The following is a 13,927-nucleotide window of genomic DNA, read 5'->3' on the forward strand; positions in this document are numbered from 1 at the left end:
TGAGCTCACTGCTAATGTCTCCGTGCTGCATCTGTCCACGCTCTTGGAAAGCCAGACTTCACTATGGACCATCCTTCCAACACCTCGACCTCTCAGCCTCTCCAGCACCTCTTCCCTCAGGAGCTTGTCTTCCCTCTCTCAGCTGTCTGCATCCATGACCTTTCCAGCGCCTCGCTGTCTGGCCACCACCACTGATCTTCACCTCACTTCCTCTGCTCCCCATGTCCAGCAGCCCTTCGATTCTTCTGGACTTAAATTGGTCTTAGCACTTTCCGCTCACCATCCTGCCCTCTCAAGGGCCAACTTCACTTTTCTCTTCACTCAGCTTCAAGTCCCTTGTTCAGCCCCCATTATTGCTTTACACATACCTGTAACTCCCTTTGCTTTCTTCCTCCGGTGTCGTCCTCTGGCAAACTCTAATTCTGGCTCAATGTAATTTTCCACCTCCTGCTTTGAGGGGCTAAGTATGGCTAGAGAAAAACTCAATGAAATAACTGGCCTCACTTAATTTTTTTTTTCTTGTTCTTTATTTTTTTGTAACTGGTCTCACTTTAAATTCATGACTGCTTATCTCAAGTGAGCCCTCTCTCTGCACACTGGTGCATCTAGCTTATTTTCCTAATTTATACACCTTCATGCTTACTAGAAGAAGAAATATATCAAAAGACATTAAAATTGGTAAATCAATGAAACATTCAGGAGGGATTTTTTTTAATTAAATAGGAAGTATAAGGAAAATAAGTTAAAAGACGCCCATAATTTCACTATCTAGATAATCCTCCATGACATTAAAAAAGAAAAAAAAATTTTTTAAAGATGTTATTTATTTATTTGACTGAGAGATACAGCGAGAGAGGGAACACAAGCGGGGGGGGGGTGGGGATGGGAGAGGGAGAAGCAGGCTTCCCGCTGAGCAGGGAGCCCGATGCAGGACTCCATCCCAGGACCTTGGGATCATGACCCGAGCCAAAGGCAGATGCTTAATGACTGAGCCACCCAGGCACCCCCAAAAAAGAAAAAAAAAATTAGTACACATATATGGCTAGAAAATTCCAACACTGCAGAAGGGCAGAAAATGAAGCGTGAAAGCCCACCTCCCAGGCCAGCACCTCTGTTAGTGCTTTCCTTTTATTTCTTCCTCCAGAATTTTTGTCCTCATCTGTGTTTGTGTATGATCTATATTTAAAAATATATACACAGGAGAGATCATAGTATAAACACTGTGCTGTGCCTTCTTTCTTTACTTCGTAATCCACAGACTTTTAAATAGATTTATTTAAGTCAAAAGACATCTTTCTTTGGATATTTTATTCAACATCAAATCCATACTTACTCAGCAAAAGTTATGTGCCCGGTTTGGAATTTTGTGAAACTATTTCAGCCAAATTATCGTGACAGGCTTACATTACCTTTTTAAAATTTTATTTTATTATTTATTACAGTTATTTCTTTTTTAATCTTTTTTTGTTTTTGTAGTCATAGACTGAAAAAGACAATTTAAAGTGTCTCATATGTTCAGCTTTCAAAGAGCATATGTCTTTGAGGTTTTGTCTTAAAGGCAATTTGTGCTTATTTATTTAAATTATAAAATACATGCTTATTCAAGAAAATGTAGAAAATTATAGTGAGATTTGAAGGAGAAAGCACCCATAACTCCACCACTCTAAAAAACAACCCCATTGTTAACATATTGTTGTTTACTTAGAGTGTTTTCAATTCACATATATGCATCTGTGTGTAGAAAACTGTTGTGTGTAACATATAGATATATATGACCTACACTGATACATGTGGTTGAGATTATGCTGTGTGTATGTAGATTTGTATTCTTTTTTCTATTTAACTTTTTAAAAGATTTTATTAGAGTGAGAGAGAGAGCAAGCAGGGGGAGGGGCAGAGGGAGAGGGGAAGTAAACTCCCTGCTGAGCGTGGGAAGCCCCATACTGGGCTTGATCTCAAAACCCTGAGATCATGACCTGAGCCAGAACGGGTTCAGATGCTTAACTGACTGAGCCACCCAGCCACCCCAGTTTTTTTCTATTTAATTTTGACTCATAAGTATTTTCCCATAACTTTAAAAATTTCTTTTTTCCCCACATTTTAATGGCTATATACTGTCCTATTTGTATAAACTGTGTACAGTTTGATACCATTTCAGTGAAGTTCAAAAATACCCAAACAATATACAATTTAGGGACACAAGTCTAGTAAAACTATTAAAAAATGCCAAGGAAATGATAAATTCATGACAGTGGTTATCTCCAAAAACATGACATGGGGTGAGGAAGCTCATGCAAAGAATTGGGAATGTCTTAGTTCTTTTTTTTTTTTTTTTTTAAGTATAGCATGGAGCCCAGCGTAGGGCTTGAACTCACAATCCTGAGATCAAGACCTGAGCTGAGATCAAGAGTTGGATGCTCAACTGACTGAGCGACCCAGGTGCCCCTGGAATGTCTTAGTTCTTAACTCAAATATGGGTTTAAGGATTTTCTTTAATTTTCTTTTTTTTTTATAGCACAAAAGCCTACACATACGTTCTTTTATATTGTTATATATAGTTGTTACTATACATTAGTATTTTAGTAAATAACTTTACCAAGTATTTTGAGAAGAACCATTGGACCAAGTAGACTCATTTTCCCTCCAGACTAATTGCTTATTTGTTTTTTTCTATTTCAGGGTAATCTTATACTTTATTTGCTATTTGTTATTATATATAAAATATTATATATGTATTCTTTTATGAGCCGGGGGCCAGAACTCTTTTGTAGTATTTCCGCACATCACTAACATGGCCACGCTGCTTATTATTACTGTTTCATTCAGATCATGTTCACAGAGTACCTCTTCTGTGTGGTGCGTTCAGCTGGGGACTGGGAAACTCACGCATACAAAACTCAGTTTTGTATCGTCTCCTACCCTGAGCTGGGCACTAGGTGGGGGGGGGGGGAATTACACTCTCGGAGTAATAGAGAAATCATTCTAGTGATATAGTGACTGAGTCACCAAGCCCTCCACACACATTCACACTCGTGGGAACTGCTGAGGAGGCTGCCCACATTTGTCTTTTGATTTTACTTATGGTATCTCTTCCTTAGAAGAAGCTTTTCTTAAAAATTTCCTTCCTTCCTTCCTTCCTTCCTTCCTTCCTTCCTTCCTTCCTTCCTTCCATCCATCCATCCATCCATCCATCCATCCTTCCTTCCTTCCTTCCTTCCTCCCTCCCTCCCTCCCTCCCTCCCTTCCTTCCTTCATAGCTGAGCTTTGTAGGCCTGCCTCTAGAACAGTGTTGGGGGTCATCCTGCACGGAGGCATGGGGCTGGGGTTGGGGTTCGGGTAGGACACATATAGGAGGGACTAACAACAGTGGTGAACTTTGAAGGCAGTGCTTGAACTACTGCATCTTGATGCAATGTGCACTCAGGGTAGATAAGGCTTGACCTTTGAGAGGATTGTTTCACCTGATTACTAACATCCAAGGCGGCGATTGAATAAGTGTATCATATTGGAAATGGTTATGTATTAATTGGATTTTCCTCACTTTTATAGGTTGACCTTTCTGTGCTTTTATTGCTATTGAATTTATTCCAACATTAAATATCATGGATAGTGATCTGTATGTTTAAAAATGACTACGGTTTATAATATATATTATTTCATATGATCATATTTTAAGACTATGATTATAGTGTTTAATAAATTGTATATGGTATGTAATACCTTCCAGGAATTATTTCAATAAGAAGGACAGGTGTCGTTTTGGGGAAAACATTATCTATATTTTCTTTCAGAGTTATTTTGAAATCTTCATTTATTTTTATTTTTTACAGAGTCATATTATATCTGTAGACTCAGGAGAAACTAACATAGATGGAGCAATAGGTGAGTAGACCATGGGACAGTTTATGTCTTTGTCTGAGGTACTTTGATATCGTGATTTTGCACATGAAAATCAACATCTGTAATAATTAACTGTATCCCTAGGACTGATGGCATCGGAAGAATTTATCAAGATCACGTTGTCGGCTTTTGAAGCGATAATACAGTACCCTATTTTGTTGAAAGACTATTGCTCTACGGTCAGTTCCAACAGCTTGTGAGGAGATTTTTTTTTTGTTTACTTGGTAATTCTGTATGGAAAGAGATTAATTTACATATGTTTGGATCATATATGTTCCTCACATGAAATAACCATTCAGAAAAGCTGCCCCCCCCCCCCCCCCCCGATGAGATGAACATAAGAAGTGTCTTCCCGCCTTGTTGACTTCTTTGGGATTGCCTATGCTCGTTATTCTGTTTCCCTTCTGGTCCACACCTTACTCCCAGCTTGCTTCTTCTTGCTTCTTTGCTGGTTATTTGCTGTACCCAACCACATAAACTCTTAGAGCAGAGTTTCTCAGTCTTGGCACTATGGGCATTTGGGAATGGACTGTTCCTTGTTGTGGTGGCTCTCCAGGGCATTGTAGGATGCTTCGCAGTGTCCCTGGCCTCTACCCACTAGATGTGGGTAGCATACTCCTTCCCCATTCAGTGACAAACAGAAAGGTCTTTACAAATTGCCATGTGTCTTCTGGGCAGTGAAATTGCACACATTTCAGAAGCTCTGCCTTAGAGCGATCCTTAGGTGAGTCGAGTGCTGACTTTAGAGGAGGGAGGAGAGGCTATGTGATTTCATTCTCACTCACAGAAAGTCGCAAGAGAAGAAGCCAGGTAAGATGAGTACCCTAGTTATCATTTTCCTATTTTCTCTAGTGGTTCTAGGGGTTGACTGAACTCAGGAAGGCAGTTCTAACTTGGGGTCTTTCAAGTTCTTGTACTCAGTGGCGCCTGGGACTGGAATCATCTGAGGGCTCATTCACTCACATGTCTGCCTCCAGCTGGGACTCTTCAGGCGCCCTGCATCCTCCGTGTGGCCTCTCCGGCAGAGGGACTTCTGGGTGGCCTGACTTCTTACCTGGCATCTGGGGACTCTGAGGACACATGTTTCAAGAGAGAGGGAATAATTATTTTTTAAGGCTAGAAAATTTCTACCAATTTATGATTGTTTTCTTCTCTTTCTCCTCCTCCTCCTCTTTAAAAGTGCCTTAAAATGTGTGTGGTTTAACAAATAGCTGCAAAGCCAGTGCTTGAGAAACTGCCACTTGGTTAAAAAGCCATGACCATAGCCCTGAATTCCCCTCAATCATGATTCCTTTCCTCCCAGAGAGGGGCCACTGTTCTGACACTCATAGTAATCATTCGCATGTATTCCTTTGTAGGCCTGTGTATGCATTCCTAAACAATGTAGATGGGTTTTGTCTGCTTTTGTACTTTGTATCAACATTATGTCTTCATTTGTGACTCACTTTTTTGGCTCAGTCTTTGTAGAGTATCTGTGTTGTTAAGTATCTTTATGGTTTAATTTTTCATCAGTGTATTGTATCTCAGTGTTGAAATCTGAGTCTATGCAGATATCACAGTTTACTTATTTATTTTTTTTTGGTAGATGTTAGGCTCTTTGTGGTTTTTGGCATTTACAAAATATTGCTGTGGAGATTCTTGTTTTTGTATTTTGCACCACGTAAGCATGCAGTATTTCTAGGATACATACTTAGGAATGAAATTAGTGGTTATAGAATATTTAAAAACTCATTTTGTCTAGAAAATGCCATAGTGTTTTCCAAGAGGTGGTACTAGTTTATATTCACATCAGCCGTGCAGTACCTGATCCCCACATCCTTCTCAACTCCTGTTATTTCAGGCTTTTAATGAATGAATATATAGTGATATTTCACCATAGTTTTGAACAGTAGGATCAAGACTATTAATGAAGCTGAGTTATTTTTCAAATGTTTATTGGCTGTTTAAGAATATTTGTTTATGAAATGCCTGTCAAGGTATTTCTGTGATTTTGATTTTGACTTCTGTGTCATTTTTCTATAACTTACTGAGAGGTGTGTATAAGTCTCCTTTAAGGCCATTATGAATTTATTTCTCCTTATGTAATTGTTTTTATTTTATGTATTTTGAGGCCATGTTATTAGGTGCATGAAAATTTAAAATTCTTGTGTCATTTTATGAAATTGACCTTTGTTTCATTGTGAAGTGACCTTTATTTCCAGTTATGCTTTTTGCCTTAAGGCCTCTTCTGTGTCATTTAATGTAATCACACATACTTTCTTTTGCTTCATACTTGCTGATATAGCTCTTTCATTTTTTTCCTTCCAACAGCTCTTTCCTTATATTTTAGATCTGTGTCATGTAAATATTGTATAGCATTTTTAAAAAGTCTAATTTGGACCAATATTTAACTTTTCACTGGAGCATGTACTCCATTTACATTGACTGTAATTGTTAGTATATTGGGCTTCATTGTACCATCTTCTTTCAGACTTTGTCATACATATTTTCTCTTTTCTCACCTCCAATTTATCTTTCTTCCTAATGACTTTTTTTTTTGCATTGAATTTTCTCTGTAGAATGTTAGTATTTAGGTACTCCCTGTTCTTTTACTGCTTACCCTAAAATTTACATTATGCATATTAACTTATTAAAAGCTGAACTTAAAAAGCAGCTCTCTTTAAGTAAAATACAGACCTTTAAGTAAAATAGACTATAGGTCTGAGATCATAACTTCCCAGGGCAGCCTCCTCAGCAGTTCCCAGGAGTGTGAATGTGTGTGGAGGGCTTGGTGACTTGATCACTATATCACTAGAATGATTTTTCTATTACTCCGAGAGTATAACCTCCCCTCTTCTCAGTGCCCAGCTCAGGGTAGGAGACGATACAAAACTGCATAGGCTGGGAAGTCCTGGACTCACACCTTTCTTTCTGGCCCTGGTGGCCCCCACGGAGCGTGCGCTTGTGTTACTGGTAGGCACCTCCGTGGCACAATCAGGTATGTGCTCATGTGGTCTACTCTACTCACTAGTTATTTCATTCAGGAAACTGGTCTGAAAGTTCCCCTGCTGTCTTTTTCAGATCTCAAATACTTTTAAGATTTTGGTTTTTTTTATATTTTATCTGGCATCTTGCACTGTTTTCAGTGAGAGGGTTAATCCAAATAATCATACCATTATTACCAGAAACTCTGTGATGGTCACTTTCTCAGCAATGATTTCGAGTCTTTCATTGAGCTCTTACTTGCTCCAGTGTTGCTTATTGATTCTTTATCCCAGTGAATAGTAACCTCATGGAGAATATGTTAAGATCCAGTGTTAACAAGTATCTGTACTTACATATAGGTAGGCATTTAGTTTATTTACAAAACATGAAATGCCATCATAATAATTAGAGCCCGTATTATGATAGGAAAGGGCCATTGCAACTCATGGGCTTCATAAAATATTTTTTAATGCTGTAACCCATGGGAAATCTTCTAATTATCTCTTCTTGAGCATGACTGGAATACATGAAATTGAAGATCCAGCACTGCAAGGAGCATGACATTGTTTGAAATGTTAGCACAAATTGTGTTCAAGGCTGCTAATCAATACTTTAGTATGTGGAAGTGATTACATGCATTTAATTCTTGATGAGCACAGTTGCTTAACTCAGATTCTTTCCAGAGTTTAGACCACTTCGTTCCTCAGAGTTGGAAATCAACGGTGTGGCCTACAGAGTAGTCAGAAATACACAATGATTTGGATTGTATGAAGAATTTGTTCCCATTCATGGTGGTTTCAGAAAAATGATACTAATAGCAAAGGGAAAAATAAAGGTGATTCTTTATTAGAAAATTCTGGCAATAATATAGTTAAGTCACCTAAAATATATTTCAGTTTCTTTAAAAAACTAAGCTAAGTCATAATCCCCCCCACCCTTTTTTTAAAAAATGAAATCCTGCCCTTTTGTGAAGTTTTAAGCTAAAGCCTGGAGCTAATAAATATTGAGTAATTTACCTTTAATTAAACCAGATTTTTTAATTAAGAGTTGGTAAGGATGTAGAGTGTGGGAATGTAAATTGGTACAGATACTTTGGAAAACAGGTAGTAGCTATTGAAGCTGAATATAGTATATCCCATGAGTCAGCAATTTCACCTCTAAATATACATTCAATAGAAACATGAGCATAGGGCGCCTGGGTGGCTCAGTTGGTTGGGCGACTGCCTTCGGCTCAGGTCATGATCCTGGAGTTCCGGGATCGAGTCTCGCATCGGGCTCCCTGCTCGGCGGGGAGTCTGCTTCTCCCTCTGATCCTCCCCCGTCTCATGTGCTCTCTCTCTCAAATAAAGTGAATAAAATCTTTAAAAAAAAAAAAAAAAAAGAAAGAAACATGAGCATATGTTCACTAAAGTACATATAGAAGGATGCTCGTAACTCCAAACAGGAAACTATCCAAATATCCATCATCAACAGTCTGATAGATAAATTATGGTTTATAGTCCCATGATGGAATACTGTGTAGCAAAGGAAATGATTTATAGTTATACTTAAGAACATGGATAAATCTCACAATGTTAATAATGAGACAAAGCTGGCAAATACAAAATATCATAGTACAGTTGCATTAAATTTTTTTCCATTTTTTTATTATGTTAATCACCATACATTACATCATTAGTTTTTGATGTAGTGTTCCATGATTCATTGTTTGTGCATAACACCCAGTGCTCCATGCAGAATGTGCCCTCTTTAATACCCATCACCAGGCTAACCCATCCCCCCACCCCCCTCCCCTCTAGAACCCTCAGTTTGTTTTTCAGAGTCCATCATCTCTCATGGTTCGTCTTCCCCTCCCACTTACTCCCCTTCATTCTTCCCCTCCTGCTATCATCATCTTCTTCTTTTTTTTTTAATATATATTGCATTATTTGTTTCAGAAGTACAGATCTGTGATTTAACAGTCTTATACAATTCACAGCGCTCACCATAGCACATACCCTCCCCAATGTCTATCACCCAGCCACCCCATCCCTCCCACCCCCCACCACTCCAGCACCCTCAGTTTGTTTCCTGAGATTAAGAATTCCTCATATCAGTGAGGTCATATGATACATGTCTTTGTCTGATTGACTTATTTCACTCAGCATAACACCCTCCAGATCCATCCATGTTGTTGCAAATGCCAAGATCTCATTCCTTTTGATGGCTGCATAATATTCCATTGTGTATATATACCACTTCTTCTTTATCCATTCATCTGTCGATGGACATCTTGGCTCTTTCCACAGTTTGGCTATTGTGGACATTGCTGCTATAAACATTGGGGTGCACGTACCCCTTCGGATCACTACATTTGTATCTTTGGGGTAAATACCCAGTAGCAGTTGCATTAAATTTAAAAACAGGTTTGTCTATTACAAGTTAGGATAGTGGTCATTCCTGGGGCAGGCAGTGGCTGGAAGGGACTACAAGGGGGTTTTGTAGTCTGGTAAAGTCTCGTTTTGATCCAGGTGCTAGTTAACATGAGTCTGTTCATCTTGTGAAAGTTAACTGAGACATATGCCTAGGATTAATATACCTTTATGTATGTTATATTGAATTAAAAAGGTTACATGAATATAAAAATATTTTTCATAGATAAGTTAAAAAGTATTTAGATCTTGGCAAATATAAGCATTTTTTTGTTTTTTTGCAAAGTAACTAATATGAATTAGCATATCTATTAATCACTGGTATGGACTTGTATTCTGTATTAGTTTCCTATTGCTTCCGTAACAGATTATCAAAACTTAAGTGGCTTAAAACAACACAGATTTATTATGTTAGGGTTTTGTAGGTCTGAAGTACAAAATAGGTCTTTAAGGTTAAAATCAAGATGTCAGCATACCTGTGTTCCTTTTGGAAGCAGTAAGGGAAAATTCTTTTTCCTTGCCTTTTCTGGCCTCCAGGGGCTGCCTGTATTCCTTAGCTTATGGCCCCTTCTTCCATCTTCAAGGATGGCAGTGTAGCACTCTCTCTGACCTCTGCATTTTTTTTTTTTTTTTTCCTAGAGAGAATCTTAAGGAGGCTCTATGCCTGGTGCGGAGCCTGACGCGGGGATTGATCTCACAACCCTGAGATCATGATCTGAGCTGAAACCAAGAGTCAGACACTTAACCCGACTGAGCCACTCATGCGCCTCACTGGCCTTTGTTTTTGTTGACACATCTCTTTCTCTGATTCTGATCCTCCTTTCTCTCTCTTCTAAGGAGATCTTCTTACATTCAGCCTACCTGTCTGATCCAGGATAAAGACCTCAAGGTCCTTGACGTAATCATGTCTACAAAATCACTTCTGTGTAAGACCAGGAATGATCAGGTTTCAGGGATAAGGACGGTGGACATCTTTCTGTCCACCATCATTCTGTGTACCACAGATTCCTGTTTTTATCAGTGGCTTCATTACTAAAATTACTTTGGTGCTCAAATTATACCAGACTTGGCCAGTGTAAAGCCTTTCAAGTTGGCTGCTGTGTCCTTGTGACATACCCCATCATTTTTTGAGTGATTTTGTTTTAAACTTTCCGGCACAAGATCTTCTTGCTTCAGCTTCTAGCTTCCCTGCCCTGGCCCAGTCATTTCCCAGTCAGTTCTCTGAGGAGCCCTGGCTCCTTCTCATGGGAGGTGTCATTAGTTAGGGCCCTAAGTGTGCTCCTCCTTCCTAGGATGTCTGAGCTTCTAGGAAAGGTATACATAGAGCTAGGAAATGGATACATGTATATACACATATGAACACACATGATACATGCATGCTTGCATATACTTGTCTGTACACACACATATATGTATTTTGAAATCATGAGTTCACGTTAATCCCTTCAAATCCAGTCCTTGTCCACATGGTTCTTTCTTGCCTTCCCCCATTTCATATTTGTGTGTCCCTTCTTCCTTTGTAAAAATTCTGGCTTCCAACAACAACACATTCTCTCATTTGCTTAATTGTATAATGCATCTGTAATTATTCCAGAATTGCTTTACCCTCACCAATACAAAAACAAACCTAATGAAATCAGGGAATCGGGGAGGGAATTCCTACCTCTCCTCTGCCTCCCAGATGTCACCCAAGCAAGACTGGGGCTGTATACTCAATGCTGTGTTCATAAGGTACTGGGATTGGTTCCTTTCCTCCCCTTGTAGTGTGGTTATCATGCTCATCTGAAATGCAGTTGATTTATTTTCAGTTTGCTTTCAGTTGTAGGTTTTCTTTTCCCCTTCCTATGCTTTTTGATTTTATTTTTTGAATATGTATAAGATTAACATGCTTCCAAAAGCCAAAGCTATAGAAAAAGATGTATTCAGAACAGGGTCACTTCCTTCCCCTGGGCATATATCCCTTTTGCCTTCCCTACTCTTACAGGTAGCTGGCTTCATTGTTTTCTGGTTTCTCCTTCAGTGTTTCTTTTTTGTGAAGAGAACAGATGTCTGCCTCTTTCTTATATAAAAGATAACATGCTATATTCTTGTGCACTTTACTTTTTCATTTCATAATGGATGTTGGAAATTACTCCATTTCAGTTCATAGAGCTCTTCCTGTTTCTTCATTGGATCAGTGTAGTACTCCACTGTGTGTACGTGGATCGTAGGTTATTCAACCCATCTCGTGTGTTAGGATGTTTAGGTAGTATCTAATATTTTTCAGTTATAAACAACCTCATGCATATGCAGTTTCTTGTTGTTGGAGGTGTATCTTCAGGGCATATTTCCAGAGCAGTGATTGTGGGATCAAAGGATAAATGCCTAGGGTTTACTATTTTGCTTTCCTCCCAGTAGTATACGAGACTGCCTGTGTCTCCCAGTCCCGGTATTGCCAATAGCAAAGGCCAGTCTTCTGAAATTTTGTCACTCTCTTGTGCCTTGGGAATTCCTTAACATCTGTTTAGGTATTTAATATTGTAAAGAAGATTTAAGCAAGTTGTGTCTAGTTTTCCTAGTTGTTCTCCTCAAAAGGGGTGTTCTGTATGACCCGCTTTGCCATTAGCAGAGGTAGAATTCATGTCTTAGGCATGTTTTCCCTGTATGTCCAATTACTTCGTGTGAAGGATAGGGGACTGGCAGTTGGTGTGAACATGTTAATTACTGTGCTGTCAGAGGCACCAGATTTTCCAAGGCCTGCTGCAGTGAAGGAAGTGGTGATTAATTTTCAAATGTAGGATAAGAATTTTAATTGAGTGCCTAGAATAGTAAACTTCACTTTTCAAATGATGTACTTTCCTTTATAAAATTAAAAAAAAATAGGAAAAACACCCCTCTACAAAGATAACAGTATGAAGCATACTTTCATCATAAATGATTATTTCAGAAATACACTTTCCATAGGTTAGGTTGTTGCTTTTTTCTTTGTGAAAAGAAGAAAATTTGAATATGGTTACATGGTTATTTACAGTTTAAAACTACTGAGCTGCATGTTCATCATTTCTCAAAATGGAAAATAAGTCTGTTAAATGATAAAGTATCACCTCGGCCATCAGTGGCTTTAAGAACAAGTGAAGTAAGGTTTAGCCATGGGAGTGTTACTTACATATTTCAATGCCTTTGTGATTGTTTAGCTTAAGTGTCCCAGCGCTGTCAGTAGCATCCCTAAGCCACAGGTGTTCATTACTTTTGGGACATTGAGGATCATTAGCGGCAACATGTGCATACATGCACACAGAGTTTTTGAATATGGGCTTTTGCCCCGTTTTGGAGCAAAGAAATAAAAAGTCCCTAGACTTGGGAATCTGCATTTTTTAAAAAAGTGATCTACAACTCTGTTTTTAGGACATGTCCTTAAATGACCTCCACCACAGACGAATGTCTTTGTTTAATAAGAAAGCAATGCTGCAAGCATTAATTAAATATTAAAATTCCTTGGATTGCTCTATACACAGGTGTATTATCTCTACAACTAAAATAAGTAACAAATGGTGGAATTTCATGATCGAAGTCATTAGTGCAGGGGAGCTTGATTAGAGTTGCAGTAGTATTTACTTAAATGGTGTATATGTTTATAAATTCTGTGGAAGATTCTAGAAGAGGAGAGTGCTGATGAACAAACATCTAACTTCACAGCAGCAAAAGCTACTGTGAAGGTACTGTGTATTGTCTCCGATGGTTCAGTCTCTTGTTTTTAACAGGGAGACCTCGTACCAATGAACAAAGCCAACTGAAGGTGTAGAATAATTTCTTTGTCATACACAGCATCTGATATTGTTCTCATGGTTTCCTCGCTGTGACTTGAAAGTGATTTGGTAAAGAGGGTTTTTAGGTTTTTGCCCTTTTCCTCTCTTCTTTATTACTCTGCTGCATTGTTGCCATTTGGCATTGGATTGTCATGAAAGCATACCTTTATAATGTGACTTCTCAAAATGCAGATTGAGTTTTATCCTGAGTCAGACTGCATTCCCCATATATGATTTTAAAATCAAGAAGCATTCTGTAACATGATTAACCAGTAATCATTCTTTGTGTTGGTATGATACAGGATTTGAATTTCTCCGGTGCTAAGGGAACTTAGCTCCTGGTTTAGATAAAAATCAAGGGGTGTTATGTATAGAATTGTTGAATCATTATGTCATACACCTGAAACTAATATTACACTGTATGTTAATTACACTGGAATTAAAATTACAAACTTAATAAATCAGGGGGTGTTAAGAAAGAAAATAACACACGAGTGCTGTTTAAAAGTATATTTGGAAGAGAGAATGGACAGAGATCTCTGGGAGTGGTGTGGGTCTCAGATTATGTGGAGAGGGACCTCCTCTTTGCATGTTTGGCAGTATGGTCTGCTGGAAGACCAAGAAGAGCTGTCACCTTGGAACATTTTCGTGGCTTTTTTATAACCATTAGACCATAGATGGGTCTGTATTGGACTTTTGCTTCCTTTGTAGGTGGGGATCTAGGAGCCGCCTCGAAGCCTGGATAGACAAGGGTGGGGGTGGCAGGATAAGTAAAATTTGCGTAAATAATGAACAGGCACTGGGCGGGGGTGAGTGAGAGAAGAAAAGAGGAAAAAAAGCCGGAACAAAGAGGGAGCCTAGAAGAGA

General features: G+C 38.7%; 1 protein-coding gene across 4 annotated transcripts in view; it reads left to right on the forward strand.

The window, feature by feature from the left end:
* The window catches only part of ULK4 (unc-51 like kinase 4), a 608,666-nt gene that overhangs the window by 219,949 nt on the left and 374,790 nt on the right, over positions 1–13,927 (forward strand). For all 4 annotated transcript variants that reach the window (XM_025883716.2, XM_025883719.2, XM_073901588.1 and 1 more), the window contains 2 exons: positions 3,831–3,882; positions 3,985–4,079. In XM_025883716.2, coding sequence (XP_025739501.1) covers positions 3,831–3,882; positions 3,985–4,079 — 147 coding nt within the window. The remainder of the gene's footprint in view (positions 1–3,830; positions 3,883–3,984; positions 4,080–13,927) is intronic.

Source organism: Callorhinus ursinus, unplaced genomic scaffold, assembly GCF_003265705.2.
Source record: "Callorhinus ursinus isolate GAN/ISIS: 27379988/994484 unplaced genomic scaffold, GSC_fseal_2.0 scaffold1, whole genome shotgun sequence".
Taxonomy (NCBI): domain Eukaryota; kingdom Metazoa; phylum Chordata; class Mammalia; order Carnivora; family Otariidae; genus Callorhinus; species Callorhinus ursinus.